This window comes from Lagenorhynchus albirostris, chromosome 7 (assembly GCF_949774975.1).
Source record: "Lagenorhynchus albirostris chromosome 7, mLagAlb1.1, whole genome shotgun sequence".
Lineage (NCBI taxonomy): Eukaryota > Metazoa > Chordata > Mammalia > Artiodactyla > Delphinidae > Lagenorhynchus > Lagenorhynchus albirostris.
The window spans coordinates 109,900,480-109,923,691 of record NC_083101.1 but is presented as its reverse complement, the minus strand read 5'-3'; the positions used below and the strand labels follow the sequence as shown (position 1 = coordinate 109,923,691).

General features: G+C 38.9%; 1 protein-coding gene across 1 annotated transcript in view; it reads left to right on the top strand.

Annotated features, from left to right (window-relative positions):
- Positions 1 to 23,212, top strand: part of GALNTL6 (polypeptide N-acetylgalactosaminyltransferase like 6) — a 1,149,397-nt gene that overhangs the window by 511,160 nt on the left and 615,025 nt on the right. Inside the window, exon 4 of the mRNA XM_060155818.1 lies at positions 6,783 to 6,949. Within this exon, the coding sequence (XP_060011801.1) occupies positions 6,783 to 6,949 (167 nt within the window). The remainder of the gene's footprint in view (positions 1 to 6,782; positions 6,950 to 23,212) is intronic.

Sequence of the window (23,212 nt, the reverse complement as noted above, 5' to 3'; positions counted from 1 at the left end):
TTTGACTTATGTATTGAGGTGCTCCTATGTTGGGTGCATAAATATTTACAATTGTTATGTCTTCTTCTTGGATTGATCCCTTGATCATTATGTAGTGTCCTTCTTTATCTCTTGTAACATTCTTTAAAGTCTATTTTGTCTGATATGAGACTTGCTACTCCAGCTTTCTTTTGATTTCCATTTGCGTGGAATATCTTTTCCCATCCCCTCACCCTCAGTCTGTATGTGTCCCTAGGTCTGAAGTGGGTCTCTTGTAGACAGCATATATACAGGTCTTGTTTTTGTATCCATTCAGCCAGTCTCTGTCTTTTGGTTGGAGCATTTAATCCATTTACATTTAAGGTAGTTATCGATATGTATGTTCCCATTACCATTTTCTTAATTGTTTTGGGTTTATTATTGTAGGTCTTTTCCTTGTCTTGTGTTTCCTGCCTAGAGAAGTTCCTTTAGCATTTGATGTAAAGCTGGTTTGGTGGTGCTGAATTCTCTTAGCTTTTGCTTGTCTGTAAATATTTTAATTTCTCCGTTGAACCTGAATGAGATCCTTGCTGCGTAGAGTAATCTTGTTTGTAGGCTCTTCCCTTTCATCACTTTAAATATGTCCTGCCACTCCCTTCTGGCTTGCAGAGTTTCTGCTGAAAGATCTGCTGTTAACCATATGGGGTTTCCCTTGTATATTATTTGTGTTTTTTTCCCTTTCTGCTTTTAATATTTTTTCTTTATATTTAATTTTTGATAGTTTCATTTATATGTGTCTTGGTGTGTTTCTCCTTGGATTTATCCTGTATGGGTCTTTGTGCACTTCCTGGAGTTGATTGACTATTTCGTTTCCCACATTAAGGAAGTTTTCAACTATAATCTCTTCAAATATTTTCTCAGTCTCTTTCTTTTTCTCCTCTTCTTCTGGCACCCCTATAATTTGAATGTTGGTGTGGTTAATGTTGTCCCAGAATTCTCTGAGATTGTCCTCAATTCTTTTCATTCTTTTTTCTGTATTCTGCTCTGCAGTAGTTATTTCCACTATTTTGTCTTCCAGGTCACTTATCCGTTCTTCTACCTCAATGATTCTGCTATTGATTCCTTCTAGAGAAATTTTAATTTCATTTATTATGTTGTTCATCATTGTTTATTTGCTCTTTAGTTCTTCTAGGCCCTTGTTAAACGTTCTTGTATTTTCTCCATTCTAGTTCCAAGATTTGGGATCATCTTTACTATTATTACTCTGAATTCTTTTTCGGGTAGACTGCCTATTTCCTCTTCATTTGGTCTGGAGAGTTTTTATCTTGCTCCTTCGTCTGCTGTGTGTTTCTCTGTCTTCTCATTTTGCTTAACTTACTGTGTTTGGGTTCTCCTTTTCACAGGCTGCAGGTTCGTAGTGCCTTTTGTTTTTGCTGTCTGCTCCCAGTTACTAAGGTTTGTTCAGTGGGTTGTGTAGGCTTCCTGGTGGATGGGACTGGTTCCTTTGTTCTGGTGGATGAGGCTGCATCCTGTCTTTCTGGTGGGCAGGACTGTGTCCGGTGGTGTGCTTTGGGGTGTCTGTGACCTTATTATGATTTTAGGCGGGCTCTCCGCGAATGGGTGGGGTTGTGTTCCTGTCTTGCTAGTTGTTTGGCATAGGGTGTCCAGCACTGGAGCTTGCTGGTTGTTGAGTGGAGCTGGGTGTTAGTATTGAAATGGACATCTCTGGTAGAGCTTTTGCTGTTTGATATTACATGGAGCCAGGAGGTCTCTGTTGGACCAATGTCCCGATCTCGGCTCTCCCACCTCAGAGGCACAGGTCTGACACCCGGCCGGAGCACCAAGACCCTTTCAGCCTTACAGCTCAGAAGAAAAGGGAGAAAAAAAGCAAGTGAGAAAGAAAAAAATTAAGTAAAGTAAAGTTATTAAAGTACAAAATAATTAAAAATAAAGAAAAAATTGAAAAGCAATTAAGAAAAGAGAGAAAGAAGAGAGCAACCAAACTGACAAAACAGATCTACAAATGTAACAAGCACTAAAAATCAATACTAAAAAATAAAAAAAAGTGGACAGACAGAACCCGAGGACAAATGGTAAGAGCAAAGCTGTACAGACAAAATCACACTAAGTCCACCGCCTGAAGTTTGGGATGCTTCGTTGCCTATTCAGGTATTCCAGACATGCAGGGTACATGAAGTTGATCGTGGAGATTTAATCTGCTGCTCCTGAGGCTGCTGGGAGGGATTTCCCTTTCTCTTCTTTGTTCGCACAGCTCCTGGGATTCAGCTTTGGGTTTGGACCCGCCTCTGCATGTAGGTCGCCTGAGGGCGTCTGTTCTTCGCTCAGACAGGACGGGGTTAAATGAGCAGCTGCTTCGGGGGCTCTGGCTCACTCAGGCCACGGGGGAGGGAGGGGCACGGCGTGCGGGGTGGGCCTGCTGCGGCAGAGGCCGGCGTGACGTTGCACCAGCCTGAGGCGCGCCGTGCATTCTCCCAGGGAAGTTGTCCCTGCATCCCGGGACCCTGGCAGTGGCGGGCTGCACAGGCTCATGGGAGGCGGGTGTGGAGAGTGACCTGTGCTCGCACACAGGCTTCTTGGTGGCGGCAGCAGCAGCCTTAGCGTCTCATGCCCGTGTCTGGTGTCCACGCTCTTAGCCGTGGCTCATGCTCATATCTGGAGCTCGTTTAGGCGGTGCTCTGAATCCCCTCTCCTCGCGCACCCCAAAACAATGTTCTCTTGCCTGTTAGGCAGGTCCAGACTTTTTCCCGGTCTCCCCCCCACCCCAGCCAGCTGTGGTGTGCTAGCCCCCTTCAGGCTGTGTTCACGCCGCCAACCCCAGTCCTCTCCCTGGCATCTGACCTCCGAAGCCGGAGCCTCAGCTCCCAGCCCCGGCCGCCCCGGCGGGGGAGCAGACAAGCCTCTCGGGCCAGTGAGTGCCGGTCGGCACCCATCCTCTGTGCAGGAATCTCTCCGCTTTTCCCTCCGCACCCCTGTTGCTGTGCTCTCCTCCGTGGCTCTGAAGCTTCCCCCTCTGCACCCGCAGTCTCCTCCAGTGAAGGGGCTTCTAGTGTGTGGAAACCTTTCCTCCTTCACAGCTCCCTTCCCGAGGTGCAGGTCCCGTCCCTATTCTTTTGTCTCTGTTTTTTCTTTTTTCTTTTGCCCTACCCAGTTACGTGGGGAGTTTCTTGCCTTTTGGGAGGTCTGAGGTCTTCTGCCAGCGTTCAGTAGGTGTTCTGTAGGAGTTGTTCCACATGTAGATGTATTTCTGATGTATTTGTCGAGTGGAGGGTGATCTCCATGTCTCACTCCTCTGCCATCTTGAAGCTAGGGACATCCATTTGCCCCAGAACTTTTGATCTGACCTTTTTCAGAGCTGAGAGAGTGCATTCAGTTGGCTATCTGCTGGTACTTATCAGAGGATCCTCTTGGCAAGTGTTGGGATGGTGATGCTATGGAGATAGTGGCAGTGCCCTGGCATCAATGCTAGAGCCTATCACTGTGCCTCCTGTAAATCAGGTCTTTTTCTGAGCAATACACATATGCACATAGATAGATGGATAGATAGATAGATATGCACACATAGGTACATACATAGACAGATAGATGTGTATATCATACATAACATACATATCGTACATACATACATATCGTACATACGTAACGATCGCTCTGTTACCGAACTCAGGTTCAGCTGCTCGCTGCTCAAAAACCAATCAATCATTCGAGAGGCAAGTGTCAGTAGAGGGGAAAGGTGCTTTAATCAGAAAAGCCGGCAATCTGGGGAGAAGGTGGACTTGTGTCCAGAGACCAGCTCTGAAGATTCTGCTCAGCCATGACAGTTTTTACAGGAGAAAAGGGGGAAGAATCTCAGGGAATCATCAAGGCAGGAGGTTGGGTTCTGCATCTCCACTGCGTGCAGACTGGCTGACTCTCTCTTCAGATGGCATCTTGTCCGAGTGATCTGCCAGCAGGATGGCTAAGGGGATTGTTAGAGGCAGAGAGCCCGTGATTCTCTAACTACTCCATTCCTCATTCTTCTTTTTATCTAGGAAAAGAATCACCAGGTTAGACAGGGCATGGTGTGCATTCAGGAGAGCATAAGTCAGGAGTTGGTTTCATTTGCTTACTGATCTCATTCCTATAATTAGATTCTTTCAGGGTTAGAGGGGAACAGAAATGGACAAACAGAAAAGGAGCAAAAGAGCTGGTTTCATGTTCAGCTAGATATCATTTTGACACCTCAAAGTTAATGTGGTCAAAACTGAACTCATGTTTACCCTCAAGCCTTGCAACCCTCAAATGCCCCTTACACACAGTGCTCTGATGTAGGTCTGTATTTCATAGATCGGTTTCCTATGTCCAAAACATGGGAGTCCTCCTTAACTGTTTCTCCCAGAAAGTGACTAAGTCATATCAGTTCTTTTCCTAAATATATCTCGAACTGGTCTTTTGCAGGCCACTTTTAACTCTCACTTGCATTTCTGTAGCACTTTGCGAATTGCTTCAGGGGCCTCTCTCAAATGCTTGTGTGGCACCCTGTTATACTTCTACGTATCGATTTCCCCTTTAAAGTTTTAACTGTGTCTTTACTCTTCTGTGTCTCCTATTGTACTGTAAACATCTTAAAGTTGGAGAGTAGGGTTTTTTCATTCTTTTATCTCCACTTTGCTTCCTGGCTTAGAGAAAACCCTCAGCAGATCATTGGGACTTGAGAGCATGAATGAATAGAAGGATATTTTCACCTCCCCTGTGTGGTAATAATTTGAGCTTACATAGAAATTACCGAAAACATTTTTATGAGGGAAAGCCCTTTTTGCACACGATTCGTCTTGCATTCTCTTATGTCTGCCTTTTTTTCTGAATGGATTGTAGATAGCTGTTAAACATCTCTTTCAAGCCCTAAGCCTATTGATTGCTTTCATGTGTTACTCTGAATGCAATTCCTATTTCATTAATAAGCAAGCGATATGTACAGCGTCTCCTCTTAATGTTTAAAAACTAATTTGCCTTCTTGGGGATATCAGTTACATTCCCAGAGCCTTGTTAGGTATGGTGTTTTGTATTATCCTGAGTATTGATACAGGAGAGCACGTTTGTCTTGGGCTCTTGTCTTTGTTGAGAAGGATGGATGGCTCTACTTAATTATGATGAGATGTGCTGAATTAATTTAGCACTCTTTTCCACATTTGTGCATTAGATGTGAAAGCATGCATCTCACTACACTCTCTTGGAAATCACTGACAGATCTGTTTCATATATTGCTTTTTAAAATTATTTTATGTTATCCTACAAGGAGCTTCATGTTTTTTTCTAGTATTTTCATGTCCATTTCATGGTATCCTTTTGATGGTCTTTTCCAGTGCTTTTCATTGTACTTGAAAACCTCTAAATCTCTTGTTTGATAAATATTGTTACAAATTTTAAAATTTAGATTAAATAATTGATAATAAAAGGACAAGATAAAAAAGAAATGCCTATATTTTATATTTAAATTATTTGTCTAAATTATTTCATTTTATTTTATCTTCCAGGATAGTTAAATTTTTTTGCTTTAATTACATTATATTCTATTATCTGAAGCTGCAAGGCAAGATCTCTTTGTTTTGCATCCACAGTGATATTTAAGATATCCTGTTGAGATCATAGTAGAATGAAGTGTTGAGATAACTGACTAAAAAAACATATTTTAAGTAATGTTTTGAATATGCTGGTACATGTCTATACATCTTGGTAGAATCTATGCATACTTCAAATTCACACTATAATATCTGGACTAGACAGTAGCCAGTGTCTTGGCAAAAGATGATATAATAGATGTTCCTGTATTTAAACAGAAACCGCGTTTCTTTCCAGATTTCCACTCTCTTTTTGTTTGTTTTCATGTTATCCATACCAGAAAAATCACTAAATTTGGTAATTGATTGAAATTTTATCCTATTTTATTTTTGAAATAACTTAAAGATTTCACAAACTTAAATTAATTCATTGTCTTTAATGAAGCTTGGGCAACTATGACCAGTGCTGAACTAAGAATTAAATCAGATTTGAGACCAGCTTTCTGCCCTGATGTGGCTTATAAATTACTTAAATAAATCACGAATATTGAAAGAATAGCCATGACATATACTAAATTGCTTTAAACTATGCCAAAATTTAAAACCTACTTCCTATTTGGCATCTCAGATTGTTTTACAGTGAAAACAGCAACATGAGATTTCTCTGTATAGTTTTCATTAGGAATGTGATAGTGTCATGATTTGGATCTTAATGTAATCTTACCATGCAGTTGCATCAGTGTGTGACTATTTAAGATTAAATCTCCATTTATTTCACTTTAAGACTCTTTTCTCCCCTAGAGCCTTAAATACTGCCCAGCTGTGGAAACAGACCACAACCAAAACTGATTAATTGGGCATAAATATTACAGAAGTTAAATTTCCAAACTTTCCCGGAAAGTTTAACATTAGCTGTGTGCTCAGTGGAAATGATGTTAATACATATAATTTATCCTTATTACTATTAGAGAACATATTAACAAGAGCACAACATTTCAGGAAGCACAAGTGTACTTCTTACCTTGTTTTTGAGCCATTGGTATAACAGAGGATAAATAATTATGTCATTAAGAGTGAGTGTGAAAGGAGATCATTAATGAATTCCAGGAATGGGTAGAGTAAGTATGATGATGTAGAAGTTTTGGTTGGGCAAGTACTAGGCAAAGTCTAATTTTCACAGTTGTCTGATAACACAATGAGTCAATGGCAGTATAAGACATATTACAGTCTTGTATCTGATATAGCCTTTCCTTCCTCTGTCATCTCCAGCTGTAAGCACAAGATGTATCTGGAAAGGCTACCAAACACCAGCATCATTATCCCATTCCATAACGAAGGCTGGACTTCACTCCTCCGGACCATCCACAGCATCATCAACCGAACCCCAGAAAGTCTGATTGCAGAAATCATCCTGGTCGATGACTTCAGTGATAGAGGTAAGATGTTGTTAATAATATTTTATGTGATTCTCTTACCACCTACGTAATCATTACTGGCTTTTAAAATAAAGCAGATGATCATTGTGATGGCTTCTTTCTAATTCTATCTGAAAGGAGATGATAAAGTTTTGTCTATGTTGCGATGCTGTGATTTCATAAAATGTTGACCAAAATGCGAAAGGAATTGAACGAAAAGGTATGGGCATCATTTGGGGACCTATGAGAAATTTGTATTACATTTCTGTTGTAAATTAGAGAGGTATTGGCAGAATGCCTCAAATTCTACCTGCAGCTTCAGGACAAACATTGTAAAATATGTTACGGTAAGTACACATGAATGGTGAAATATTCCAGTGGAACCAGAAAATCTGTTCCCCTTTCTGAAAAGGATCTGCTCTGTTATTTACCAGTGTGATACATTCTCCAGGCTGTGCTTGTGTTACTTCATAAATACTGGAAATTATAAGTAACACAAATAAATATTTTTACTTGGCAATTTTAGCTATTTTATCACATCTGAACAATAATAACAGCAGAAAGGCCTGGAATGTGGTGTATTAGAAAATTTGACACAGTTCTACTCTTTTTTTTTTTTTCTTACTATTCTCATGAACACAGTTTGGTTTATAAGTCAGGGGAATAAGATTATAGAAAGTTTCTTGAGATTAGGACTTGATAAATCATATTCACTCTAAATAGGGGAAAGTAAAATTCTTCTTGGCTGGTGTGAGTGGAGAGGCGGAAACCTCTTCTAAAGATATTCATCTACCTTCTGTTTCCTTGCATGAAGGAGCTCTGTTTAACTGTACTGTACGTGTGTAAGAAAGAGCGGCAGGAAACGAGTTTGCGTGTTATTCTTATGCCTTCAAGGACATGCGTCTTGAGATCCTATGGATTAATTGAGGTTTTGGAAATCTCATTTGCAACAGAAACATTTTCTTCGTAGTACTTAAAAATTCTGTAGAAGTAAAACTGCTTGGTGTGTTAGCTTTGAGTTTCCTTTAGCATTTTTGTCTGCAATGATTCGCTTCAAAAACTGATTCAGGGTTTGCCGATAATTCATATGTGTTGAAGTTCGTAGGCCAAAAAAAAGGTTGTCTATTGTTCTATTAAAATAGTAAACTACGAACTTGGTAATTTAGGTTGATTTCAAAGTAGTTTTTGCCTTGCATTGCTTCTATAGTTGTGTGTTCAATAAGTATCTAAATCAGTATCTAATAAGTACCTAAATTAAATGTATTACTTAAAATTAATTTAATTTAAATTAATTTGATTTAAATAATTAAAATTAATTTAAATCAATTTTTATTCTAATTGAGGCTACTTATTTCAAAGCAGTCATTACCACCTCAGGCTAAAAATAGGCATTTCATGTGTTAAAGCTAAAACTGTGCTTTTAAATAAAAGAATGAAAAAGGGGATAAAGATCTGGGGCCGCACATCACCAAATAAATGGCATTTTTTGATTGACTGGTACCAAGAGAAATAAGACAGTGTATCTGTGGACAATTTTCTACATAATTAACTTTGTCTTGGTAAACTATTTCCTACAGCAGAATTTTGACCTGGGGGTAATAAAGTAGGAGACACTTGGTAGCAGTACACTGTGGTTTGTAGAGTTTCTGCTGGATATTTCTCAAAGGTATTTTTCAGCTGAAAGTCTTTAAAGAGGGAGAAAATAGTGGCGTCTCCTTTTGTCTTGACTTTAAATCATTGTCATCTCTGTATAGTAGTGACTTTGATAGACTGTCCCTTCTGCTTAGAATGTTACCCAGGAAGGAAGTGTGTTCTGCATGGCCCATGTCATTGCTGTTAGTGACATGAAGCAACACAAAAAGGATTGGTTGGGAGAGTAATGGTGATTTTGACTTTCCTGCGGGACATTTTTAAGGATAATCATTATTTTAATGCTTCCGTAAATCTTTCCTTTAGTTACTCTATTCCTGTGAACTATCAAGTTGAAAGTCGTATTTTATGATCATTAAACTTTCAAACGGGAAAGCTTTTTGAATATTGCTTTTCATTTTACTAGCCTGACGATAGTGTAAGACTAAACGTTGAAAGACATGTGATAAAAATACTTCCACAAATCTTTTAGAATATACCATAATTCTAAAGGTGCATGGAATAAGAGAAGCCCTGCTTTCAAATTTTTGTTTCAGATTACAGAATCTCTTCTGATAAAATATTAGGGTTTAGGTGAACCTAAAAGCATCACTCCTGCTTTCTGAATTGTGAGAAATCTAGAAAATCAACATGGTAAACACAGGTTAGAATCCTGATACCAACTATGAACTGTATGACTTTGGGTAAATTAACCTCGCGGTGTCTCAAATTCCTTATCAAAATGGGGATAAGTAACTCATTAGTTATCTAAGTACCTCCTCCCGGGAGGTTGTGATGAAGACCTACTTTGATGGCTGAAGGAACTCTGCTCCACAGGAGAGCAACTGCTCTCAACTTCTGACCACTCCTCCCCAAATACTGTCCGGAAACACAACATCAATATTCTACATACTTTTGTGAGGAGATCCTCTCAATTTAATGAAATCTTATTCACAAAATTGAATCAGTCAGTCCTCTTTCTATGTGTCCATCCATCCATCCATCATCTACCCATCTACCTATCACCTACCACGTCGCCCCCACAACCCCAGTTGCAACAGAAGTTATTTAGAAGTCATGCCTTCATAGAAGGCATATGAAGACGAATTGTGGTCATTTATGACATGTTGGAAAAATTAGGACTGCCTTAACATTTTTTTTTTTAAATCTCCAGTTTTACTAATAAGCAGGTAGTTTATACGGGTACTGAAGAAAAATGAAATTTTAGAGTTTCAACAAAAGGAGGGTAAATAGAACATGTCACCTCCCTAAATTATGTCAGTGACCTTAATGTTTATCAAAAATTCCTTTCAGGATTGTTTTTACTATTGTAAGAGAAGGAAGATATTTCCAGGCATCTCTTGTTTACAGGGCCTCTAAGACAAAGACGTTTTCTCTGCTTTTTAGTCAGATATGATGCATAGCCATGCTATTAAAAGCTATTATACTTTATGCTTTTTTTTTTTTTTTTACTTTTGGACAACCCAGAAATCGGAGTATTTTCCACCGGTTCTTTAAAAATCAAGTTAAGTAGGCTAGACAAATTTTAAAGTACAAGAAAATATAGGGGATTTTTTTGGCCTCCTTCAGGAAATTATTTCTGAAATGTTACACTTCATATTTATTTTCAGAAATATATTCTAGTTCCAAGTCTGTTCAGTATGCATTTTAATACCTTTGCACTATAGCTCTTTTGAATATTCTCTGATGTCCTTTGGCTAAAGGCAATAAAATTTTGACAAGATTTAATCAAACATTACTGCTTTATATTTTATGTCTTCCAGGTCAGTAGAATAGCTACACATGAAAAAAAAAAAGAAAAGGAAAGCCAACATGTTAGCCATGTTAATAGCATAAGTGTAATATCGCTTGGAATTCATAGTTCCAAAAAATGTAATCGTTCTATGATTGGTGAATTCTGCACAATTGGTTTCATAGCAATAGAGAAAAAAATACTAAAGTATTTTCGAATTATAAAATCAGTGCAAAGTGCTTTCTAAAAATCAGCTTGAATTTACCCAGCTGACCCAGTTATCAAAATGCTTTTAAAAAATGAACATCCCAGTACTTCTCAGTTTAGATATTCTTCCTGAAATGAGCTTGGTAAACAGAGTGTTGTTTTAGCCTCAGAACATAAGCCTACTGTCTATAAAAACAGGAAGGTGCAGGCCTACAGGTAAAATTTCAAAACCAACACCATGTTTTTGCTATCTGACGTTTACCAAAGTTAGTGAATATATATATATTTTTTTCAGTAAGCTCTCAGAAATACATTTAACAACTTAACTTGAGGCTTCTAACAAGACTTCATGATGACTTTAAAGCAGGACTAATCCTGGGCTTATCTCCAAATTCCACGCAACCTTCACGGCATCCACACGGAAAATGTTGAAATGTGTGAACTAAGCTGGGGCTTAGCCTCAGAGGCAGGGCAGATTTGAACCTGACAGTTCTCTAAAGTTTGTGTGCTTAGAGGAATTCAAGTTTAAACCGAGGGAACTCACAGGAGAGTTGCTGATACACTTCCCTTAATGCAGGTGTGAGGGCACTATTGTGCCCTGGATGTGTATGTACACACGCATGCACACTAACTCACTCTCGCCCCTGCTTGTTTCAAACTTCCTGGACAGCGAAAGTAGGGAGCTGAGTGTTAGAGTTTCACAAAGACCTATTATTCTCCATGTTCTAGTTAGAGGGAAAATCACAAACTTTAAACTATCCTTCCGATCTAGCAAAATCAGCCACTTTAAAGAAATCTAGTTTACTCTTCCTCAGAGAGCATAGATCCTCGCTACTCAAAGTGTGGTCCATAGATCAGCAACGTCAGCATCACATTGAGGCTTACCAGTCATGCAGACTGTCAGGCTCCATCCAGATATATCAGAATCTTCACTTCAACAAAACCTATGTGTCATTTTTATGCAAATCAGGGTTTCAGAATAATTGTCATGTGTCTCAGAATTGGGGTTGGAGCTTCAGTGAGTAATATAAATGCATAAATAGCTTAATTTCAAAAATCTCCTGTGTCTTATTCATATAATTTTGACGTACATTTTTCTACTCTTATCATTTAGCATTTAATTGATATTGGATTTATAAATCTGCAAGGGGAAATTTGGGATGGGAATTCGATAGTATTACCTCTACGTTATTTTATGTGACATTTGTGATAACATTTCGTTGATAAATGTTGGCATTTTCACAAGTTTATAGACATTTACTGTGCCTTCTCATGAACTCATTTTGTAGCATTTTATGTTGAATTTCAGGTTACTGCTGTTACTCCTCCTTTGCCAATTTTCCTTCTTTGTTATACAAATGGCCTTCCAATATTTTGTAGATCTAATTTGCTTTGAAATCATTTAATAATTTTCGTGCCAAATTCAGAAATCACATGTATGTGTATACATACACACACACGATTTCTTTAAAGGTCCATATTACCATCAAAATCTTAGACTCTTCACATAGATAAATTGTTTATAAATCTTTAAAATACTGAGAATATTTTAAGTCATTTCACAGGTGGTAATGATGAGTCTTGAATTCCAGGTTCTACTTTACTCAGATAGTCTCCAAGTATACCATTAAGGGAAGTTTCCATAACCAGACAAATCAGTTGGCACAAGTTTTACAACTGTTCAAAGCTGGAAGCTACCATTGGTGTGAAAAGGTTGTAAAATAGATGAAGAATGGTAGTGCATTTCTATCTTAAATGATAAAATACTAACACTAAAGTGCATATAAAGATTCAGAGGTGACGGTCAACGGAAATGCCTTTGTGCTGGTTTTCCGTCAGGCCCCTAGACCGTAAGACAAGCCATTTTTATGTCTCAGATTTATTGCGCGCCGGTCACTCTAAGTGAATCTTGGAATTGCTTAGATTTATTATTCAGATTTCTAGTTGTAAGGATAATTGCATTTTAAAATCAAAATACAATATTAAATACTGATAAGTAACAGGAGCTAAGAAAATATTATAAAATTCAACTGTACACTTTTAGAAATTTATCATCACCTGCTATAGAAGTGAAAGAAAGCTGATTGATTTCTGTTGATAAATTTGCCTATCATGCCGCATAAGGATGAAATGTACAGTTTTAATAAAACTGTTCTGTTTTCGCAATTATTTTTGTGTCTGCCGCCGAAGGGAGTCCAGGGCATAGAGTCGTAAATATGAACGTAGAACAGTTATATATGTTCTCAAAGTCAGAGGAAAATAGGGAAGACAATTTATGAAGCGTACATTCTGCAAGTTCCAAAACACAAAATCAACTCATAAAAATGTCTTTATGTGTTTGTAAACTATGAATCCTACTCATCAGTGGCATAATATGCTTTGAATAGAAGCTGTCTCGGAAGGCAAAGCACTCCTGGGATTTCTCTCCTTCTTACTTTTAAACGAAAACTCCGGTCTCACGTGTTGTAAATGTCTGTGTAAACAAAGGACCGTATCTGACAAAATAACGAGTTATGTGTCCTTGCTGAGCCTGATATTTGCCGTAATGTTTAGACCAGCATTTTGCTTTCTCCTTTTTCTTCTGTAGAGCAAATGTGCATACTCCCTGCAGTTTTCAGGATTGTTCCTGAGCGTTACACACAGTCGCGAGGGTCACGATCCTCATGAATACCACTGGAACGCTTTCTTTATTCTGGTAGAAACAGCCTATTTTAAGTAGATCCTTTTTTTGCAGATTAGGATAAAAGGTCTTCAGATTCTGTAAAGGTATATGTTTTTCTTGATGAATTGTTTTAGGAATTAGCCTCTATAAGACTGGCACTGGAAGGTTCAGAATTTTGGGGATTATATCCTCTGTCTTCTCAATAAAGTCCTAATATATCAAATTTGATGAAATTTATTTGTTTCAGTTCAATTTCAGTAAAATTTATATTTGATTGAATAAAGATACATGTGCTGAAACTTCCACACAAATAGACATTTTTATGTGGTGTTAGAAACTGTTTTAAAAATGTTCTAACGTAGAATTTGAGACTAGAGTGTTGGAATGGACCAGTTCTGGATGAATTTTGAACACAAAAATAAGTATCTTGGAAAATAGAATGAAGAGGTACACTTAAGTTCTGTTGTCTAGTTGGGCTGTAGTTAGGTATCATATATAATATTAAAGCATATTTCACAGTTGAAAAATTTTGTGACCGCTTTCTTTTTCTTTATCATTTAAAAAATATTTTGTGTACTTGAATGAATGAGATACATTTAAAATACTGTTAATTCCTGTGAGGTCTTTAAAAATGCCCACACAGGAAATGTTGTCAATTTAGGGGTTGTAAGTATTTATATTTCCTCTATTAGTTGCTTTTAAGTTTTTAAAAAATATTTTCATTTTGAAGAAATGATAAATCTCATCTAATTGTCATTTTTTTAACTAGCATTTTGCTATTTTACAGTTCTGTTCTCTTTAAATATTAGCTTGAGGCATATGAAATTGTCATTTTTTGTAGAACATTAATGGCTGGCTGATCATTTCATATATTTCAACCTTAATAACCAACCATCTTAAAACCTCTCTCTGAATTGAATAATTATTTAGGGCTCATGTTTTAAATCAGTCCTTTTAAAGATAGGGGAGGGCAGCTCCCATCCTCAGGTGGTGGGTAAGCCCATCTGGCTTTCCAGTTGCTTTTTCTGGATGAAAACTCCACATGGATGAATTCATATGGGTTTGGCATAGAAGAAGGGGATGCTTCTTTTCAAAGCAAAACCGTTACAGCTCACCAATGTCACAAGGCATGACTTCCTCAAGAAAAATAAATTGTGCCGTTCATTTTATGGCAGATTAAATCCCATTTATTTTCCTCGCAGACAGCTGTTTTGAGTAGGATTGTCACTCATATGAAACCATTTTGTGGATCTGGGGCTTCAGATCTTGGGTAGGGATGACTTCCTCTGATGAAATAAAAGGTGATGTTGTATGAGGATTTCTCTTGTCAGCAAACCTCAGCTGGTGAGCTTTAAGAATAAAATGGTTTGTATTTCAAACAATCCTTTTTTGGTGCCTAAGGATCCACCTGCTCTTAATTTTTTAAAAAAATCACTGCATTGACACAATGAAAAAAAAACACAAATATTTCTTCCTTTATCTTGAATTATAACAGTTCCTTAGAAAATGATCAGTCTCTCATCAGTCAGGGTTTTTGATAAGCCGACAAGTTTTAAACATCAAGGGCATCTGTCTTGATAAAACACATTTTAACAAAATTCTCCTGATAAGAATTGTCTTTTATGTCAACTGAGGAACAATTCCACATTAGACTGGTAAGATCTTTGAGATGAAGGAAATTGCAGGTGACCTGGCGCATTTGTACCCTTTTATAAATGAATAAATAGAGGCTCAGGGAGGTGACATCCTAGGTCACACACTAGGTCAACTTTATATGCTGAGATAAATGCTAGATTAACCTCAAATGGATGGTTTTTCTGCTTAGGCATTCAGGGTTCCTCTCCTCTGTAGTTTTCTCAGACATCTAATTCTGAGAAGCTAGAACCATTCTGATACTATCTTCAGTTTGATAAAACTGTACTACAGTTACATAGACACTCTAGATAATTGAATCTAATTTATTACCCATTTTCTCACCTTAGGAGCAGGGTCGTAATAGAAACCATCATTTCACTGTGTACACACACATAGTAGAATGAAGAATTCATGAGCAAAGTAATGACTTGAGCACACAAATCTCAGTGTCCAAATGGCCTTTTAGCCCTGCAGGGGGCCAATCAGGGCTTTCCTCCTGGAGAGAAGAGTGTTTCTAACATGCTGAAAGGCTCACAAAGTGATGAAATAGGGCATAAAACATAGTTAGACATGTTTCATGTGGCTTCCCAGGCTGATTCAAAGTAGAATTTATTGAGGTAAGTGAATGGATTTTAGGCTGTCCTCTTGTAGATCATCTGAGTCTGTCTTTACTCTGGATATATTGTTCCAGATTTAGGCAGCCTCACTTCACAGAAACCAAGACACTTCTGAGATCGCCGGGGCCACTCTTGTGTAAAATGTCCCCAGAAAATGAGAGTCTTTCTGGGACAGAGCAGCTGGGCTGGGGGTGAAGGGGTAGGGGTGACTGGGCAAATATCTAACATTGGATACGCATTAGATGCACATCGTTGATTTTCCCTTTATTTTTTATTTTTTTGTCTTATCTACTAAAACTAAGTGGAATATATTTATGTTTACAAACCACTTGGGAAACTAGTAGGTGCCTCATAGCTCAGAAAACACTGACCCCAACATTGTAGGGGGACAGCGACAAGGGAAGCTTAATTTTATGTCTTGAATAAACTTAAGCGCCGTAACTTATCATTTTGAGTTTTGCATGTTTCTGCAGGATACATTAAGGCCACCTCCAACCTAACGGAGATACACTTAGGGTTTAAAGTAAAATTTAAGCCATTGATTTTTTTCAGGTTGGGTACATTTATTTTCCTCTAGTTTTGCTCAGTTTAAGCACTGCTTCTTAGAAAATAAAGGCTCTATGAAGAAAAGAAGATATTTGTTTATTTTATAGTACTGTTATAAAATTATGGACTCATGGAACAGGTACAAATACTGCGAGCAGTTAACAACCTATGTGTTAGAGTCTCGAATCCAAGTCTCAGCTCTGCCAGTTCAGGCCTGGAGACCTTAGAAAGGATTGATGTGACCCTAGATTTCAGAAACAACAAGACACAATGTCACTATTTTTTTTCACTTTCAAAAAAAAAAAAAAACTCTCTAAACTGAAAGGTTAGGAAAAACACGTCGCTCACTATAGAGAGGAGATAGCAGGAAAATCCATGACCACTTCATATAAGTTCGTGCTTGAAGGTCTAAACGATTGCCACGTGCTTGGAGAAGTTACAAAATTTACCTTTTAACCATGAATAATCTTCATGAAATGATGATGAAGGAAATAACTTCCCAAGACTGGAGTCAGATAAATACAGTGTCTGTATCTATAAAAAGGCACATTTCAGGTCCCAAAGTTCAGTGCACTTGTTTTTGATCTTTGCAAAATTTTTAAAGTAATTGCATCAGTGCTTTTTAAGTAACACTTCTGGATAATAGTAATGCTCATAGTAATACCCATAGTGGCGTGAAGCACTAGGAGTCAGTGCAAGTTTGTTACATTTCAGTCAGACATCATCCCCAGGCGGGTATGACTTCCAAGCTCAGATTCTCTTAGACCTGGGACTTCCTCCCCACCCCCAGGAGTGACCGTAATATAATATCTCCTGAGACCGAATGGACCAAGCTGTCCCTTGGCTCCCAGGTGCAGCAGATAGCTTTCCCAGACCACTCTTATAATCATCTGGAGTTACCCCAGATCGCATGACACCAGGCAGCCTACGTGCATGCTCACCTACTAAACCACTTTGTCACGCTTCTCTGTGAAAGGTGAAACATACACGAGTGGAGGTGTCTCCATGGAAATAGAAGCTGGACTGAGCCCAAGATGCCCTAGTAAGATGACTCTTGGTTGTACCATAAGCTCCTGGGAATCCCTGGACATATTTTTGCTGGCCGTAATCTTTGCGTTTTCCTTTACCCTATACATCAGTATGAAGCCCTGAAGAGACCCAAATGGCTTGGCAGTCCTGACAGCTTACCTAAGACCATAGGCGACATGGTTGTCTTATAAATTCCCATAGGTCCCTCATTGCACAAGGATTTATGAATCAAAAGGAGAAGTCATTGTGATGGACAAAGATTCAGGGACGTATAAACCGGATCTTCATTTAAATATCTGTAGCTTCTGCATAGCGGACAGTCAGCTTAATAGGAGATACTAAAAGCTATAAGCGCATCAGTGATGTATTCTTAGGTGTATACTTTCTTCCTGCAGGAACACTTTCTCATAACTGGCAAGTGGTACTAATACATAAGGTACACTTTATGATGACTACCTTAATTTTAGCCGAATGGTATCCTGGGAACTACATATTCATCTGCAGAGATATGACACATTTCAAAAGTACACAGTATAGTTAAAACTGTATAGTTAGTCAAAAAATCAAAGGAGCCGATGCCGATTCTTCTAATTTCTAGGGTGCAGATGTCTTGCTCCTCCTAAATGAGCAGCTTTATTGCCAAGTCTAATAAGGCGACACTTACTAGGGATCAGGGAACTGAGGATTGATTCCTAAAATTGAATCATCAAGTACAGGGGAGCCACGAAGTAGACACCACTTAGGAAAAGGAGGGGACTTAAATCACAATACTATCGCACTTGACTGTATAACCTATTTCAGAACTGCCAATGATTGCACTGCTCTTGGTAAAAATTGTAAGATATTACTAGTTGGTAGAACTTGAAAGAGAATAGCAATGGATACTTTCGGTTAAGATGTAGTTCCTTCATGTCAGACTGTCGTCCCCAAGGCAAATCTACTATGTGTAATTATTCAGCTCAAATCCAGGTATCAAAGACTGAACTCTTCTGCAGGCCAGAGGCAATTACTTTCAAGCCCTGAATAGAAGTTTGCATTCAGTATCTTCAGCTCGTTTCCTAATTTTCTTCCTCTCTCTCTCCTTGTAATTGAAAGGAATGAACGTACTCTGTGGTTTCATGTTTTGACACCTGTTGATTAAGGATAGTGTGTAGAATAATTCAGCAAATGCATGTCTCATGTCAAACATATGTTTCAAGTTTTAGGAATACTGGCCACTTAATATCTCTAAAATGTGTTTTTAGCCTCTTTCAGAATTCAAAAGGGTTATCTATTTTGGTAATTTTAGGGAAAGCTCTTAGTCTTTACTACAGACTAGTTAATATTTTATGGTAAATTCAAATCCCTTGGCACTGTAGGTTGAGAGCTTCTGATGATTCAGTATGGTGAAGGCTTTTCTGGTGAGAGATGTCAATTACAGGACGTCACTAGTAACAGATAGAGCAAATGGTCGTTTGAAATTCCTTCAGCCACTGTCCCTTTGAGGATCAGGGAACATCTGCAAGGGAGCTGAAATCTAAAGCGCCCGGTGAGAAAGCTGCCACAGTGCCTCCCCTGAATGCTGGGCTTCATCCCCGCTGGAACTGAGGGATGCTTATGGGTTAGGGTTCCATACTTGGCCTAAACATTGAACCCAGGATAAGCTTTTGCCAAGACAGTGCTTGGTGAGTAGTATTAGCATCTCCCATTCATTTCAGTGTCTGAAAATGTGGTTACTCCTCTTATGTTATCAACAATGAGTCAGAAGGGGCAGACGACAGGGCCTCCCGTCTGAGGAAGGGCCCTGGGCTACGCTGCACTCTGATAACCAACTAGTCATATCAGCCAGTGCCGCCTCCTACCTTCCTCTGCCACGAGAGTGGGCGGCTAAGTAGGTGATTTGGGCATCACTGTAGGTGTGAATCGTGGCTTTACCTTTACTGATGTTGTCACCATGAACAAGCTGTTTATCTCACTTGTCCCATACATGTTGGGAAATTGGGTTTCTGCCTATAAGGCAATTAGAACTTCGATGGGTACAAAGTAAGCACTTATTCAATTTAGGCTATTATTGTTTTTGCTATAAAAGGCTGGAATTGAACTAGATGACTTCTAAATCTATCTCAAAGAATTTTGAGTACAGAATTAGTATCTATGCTTTATAGGTTATTAAAAAAATATTAAGCAAGTAATTGTTTCCTTTAAAACTGGACACACAGAATAGTTGCAACACAGTGGTGGGAAGAGTCCCTAAACCTCGACAGAGGACAAACGCACTGTCTTAAGGGGCCTCTGGTATCCCTATGATTTCATCAAGAGGATTTTGAAGCTATACAACTACCACTGAAAATTGTAATTCTGAGTATTGCAGAATCCATTGAGCTCCATATATGAGAATTGAATAACTAATTGAATACTTTAAGTAAATAAATATTTTAAAATTTGATTAAATAAATAACTTTACTTAGGGAAGAAAATACATTCGTTTAATTCAATCATGTACTAGTAATTTAAAGTCGGACCTCTCTGCTTCATTTGATATTCTTTGTATACCTCCTCTTTCTTATATGGGGGTTGCTTTTACAGTCATTCTTTCTCAGGATTTTTCGTGGATGTCCCTTGCTCAACTTTCTCCTTGAACTTTGGTGATCCTCAGGGCCCTACTCACCACCCACAGCTCATGCCATTGTGTGCACTAAGCTTGAGTGATCTGTTCCCACTTTCTATACAGGTAAACTCTTCTCTTGCTTCTGATGCCAAAAGCTTGGCCTCTGTGTACTAGTCCCAAATTGACTCTCTGAGACAGGGTTCTGGATGAAGTAGAGAAGAAGAGCTTTATTGCTTTGCCAGGTAAAGGGGGATACAGCAGGCTTGTGCCCTCAAAAACTATACTTCCCAACCCAGGAGGATTTGATGAGTTTTATAGCAAGTTGAAGGGTGGAGTTGCTGATAAGATTAGGCTGTGTGCAGGGCCTGCACTCCTTTAATCTGGTCTCAGGTGTTCTGATGAGGTTCTGTGGTTCCTTTAATCTGGCCTCACATGGCCTTCTTGAAGATCTTCTCTGGTTCCTTTAATCTGGAATGAAGAATGCTAACATCTTCCATTTGTTGGGGGTTTTAATTCTATAAAGAGCTTAAAGGAATCCAAATCGGAAAAGAAGTAATAAAGCTGTCACTGTTTGCAGATGACATGGTACTATACGTAGAGAATCCTAACGATGCTACCAGAAAACTAGTAGAGCCAATCAATGAATTTGGTAAAGTAGCAGGATACAAAATTAATGCACAGAAATCTCTTGCATTCCTATACACTAATGATGAAAAATCTGAAAGAGAAATTAAGGAAACACTCCCATTTACCATTGCAACAAAAAGAATAAAATACCTAGGAATAAACCTACACAAGGAGGCAAAAGACCTGTATGCAGAAAACTCTAAGACACTGATGAAAAAAATTAAAGATGATACAAACAGGTGGAGAGACATACCATGTTCTTGGATTGGAAGAATCAACATTGTGAAAATGTCTATACTACCAAAAGCAACCTACAGATTCAGTGCAATCCCTGTCAAACTACCAATGGCATTTTTCACAGAACTACAACAAAAATTTCCACAATTTGTGTGGAAACACAAAAGACCCTGAATAGCCAAGGCAATCTTGAGAATGAAAAACGGAGCTGGAGGAATCAGACTCCCTGACTTCAGACTATACTACAAAGCTACAGTAATCAAGACAGTATGGTACTGGCACAAAAACAGAAAGATAGATCAATGGAACAGGATAGAAAGCCCAGAGATAAACCCACGCACATATGGTCACCTTATCTTTGATAAAGGAGGCAAGAATATGCAATGGAAAAAAGACAACTTCTTCAATAAGTGGTGCTGGGAAAACTGGATAGCTACACGTAAAAGAATGAAATTAGAACACTCCCTAACACCATACACAAAAATAAACTGAAAATGGATTAAAGACCTAAATGTAAGGCCAGACACTATAAAACTCTTAGAGTAAAATATAGGCAGAACACTCTATGACATAAATCACAGCAAGATCCTTTTTGACCCACCTCCTAGAGAAATGGAAATAAAAACAAAAATAAACAAATGGGACTTAATGAAACTTAAAAGCTTTTGCACAGCAAAGGAAAATATAAACAAGATGAAAAGACAATCCTCAGAATGGGAGAAGATATTTGCAAACGAAGCAACTGACAAAGGATTAATCTCCAAAATTTACAAGCAGCTCATGCAGCTCAATATCAAAAAAACAACCCAATCCAAAACTGGGCAGAAGACCTAAATAAACATTTCTCCAAAGAAGATATACAGAGTGCCAACAAACACATGAAAGGATGCTCACCATCACTAATCATTAGAGAAATGCAAATCAAAACTACAACGAGGTATCACCTCACACCGGTCAGAATGACCATCATCAAAAAATCTACAAGCAATAAATGCTGGAGAGGGTGTGGAGAAAAGTGAACCCGCTTGCACTGTTGGTGGGAATGTAAATTGATACAGCCACTATGGAGAACAGTATGGAGGTTCCTTAAAAAACTAAAAGTAGAACTACCATACGACCCAGCAATCCCACTACTGGGCATATACCCTGAGAAGACCATAATTCAAAGAGAGTCATGTACCACAATGTTCATTGCAGCTCTATTTACAATAGCCAGGACATGGAAGCAACCTAAGTGTCCATCGACATGAATGGATAAAGAAGATGTGGCACATATATACAATGGAATACTACTCAGCCATAAAAAGGAAACGATAGTGAGTTATTTGTAGTGAGGTGGGTGGACCTAGAGACTGTCATACAGAGTGAAGTAAGTCAGAAAGAGAAAGACAAATACTGTATGCTAACACATATATATGGAATTTAAGAAAAAAAATGTCATGAAGAACCTAGGGGTAAGACAGGAATAAAGACAGAGACCTACTAGAGAATGGACTTGAGGATATGGGGAGGGGGAAGGGTAAGCTGTGACAAAGCGAGAGAGTGGCATGGACATATATACACTATCAAACGTAAGGTAGATAGCTGTGGGAAGCAGCCGCATAGCACAGGGAGATTAGCTCGGTGCTTTGTGATCGCCTAGAGGGCTGGGATAGGGAGGGCTGGGAGGGAGATGCAAGAGGGAGGGGATATGGGGTTATATGTATGTGTATAGCTGATTCACTTTGTTATAAAGCAGAAACTAACACACCATTTAAAGCAATTATACGCCAATAAAGATGTTAAAAAAGAGCTTAAAGATATTGTTACGTGTACCCTTTGGGGGGAACCAGGACCTGCCCCAAGGCTGCACTATTGTGTCTTGACAGCTCCTCCCTTGTCTCTGTATCCCCTCCCTTCCCTGATCAGCAACCATTCGAATCTGCCCTTTGGAACTCAGGGAAGGTCATGGAGGCTGGGGTCTATTCCCTAGACATAAGAAACAGGGGACAGAAATGCTTCTGTGCCCAGGAGCCCCATGGGTCCTGCTTGGTTTCCTGACCTGAATATTCAGAAAACTACTGGACCTCTGGGCCTCAGTGACCCACAGGTGTTTCAAACTCAATGTGTTTAAACTCTCCCAACTTTAATTCTCTCTTCCTTCTCAGTTTATGACATCATTGTTCATCCAAACTCTTCTAAATCGTTGAGAATTATCCCTGTGAAGTCTCTTTCTTGCCCACATCTCACATCCAGTCAAGGAGCAGATCTTGCCCAGTGTGCCTCCTGAGTACTTTTCAAACCATCCTCTCTTCTAATTCCATTCAAAGTAGCTGTAATTCACTCACTGAAATGCCCTTCTGACTTGTTGCTCTGCCTCCAGCTTCGTCCCTCTCAAATCCATCATCCATTATCAAAATGATCTTTATAACCAGCAAAACTGCCCCAACCACCTCTTTTTAAAACTCTTCTTTACTTTCTGGAGGCCCCGCCCCCAATGTGCCAATCAGAGTCCACTCTTCCTTAAGAGGCCCTGAGTTCATGAGTGCTCTACTCATCTTCTCTGAATTCCACCTTCCAGATTTTGCCATTGCAAAACGAAGATTGCACGTATTCCATCCACAGAGCCTTTTTTTAAAATTTTATTTTATTTTTATTTTTGACTGCATTGGGTCTTCGTTGCTGCACACGGGCTTTTCTCTGGTTGTGGCAGGCGGGGGCTACTCTTCGTTGTGGTGCGCAGGCTTCTCACTGGTGGCTTCTCTTGTTGGGAGCA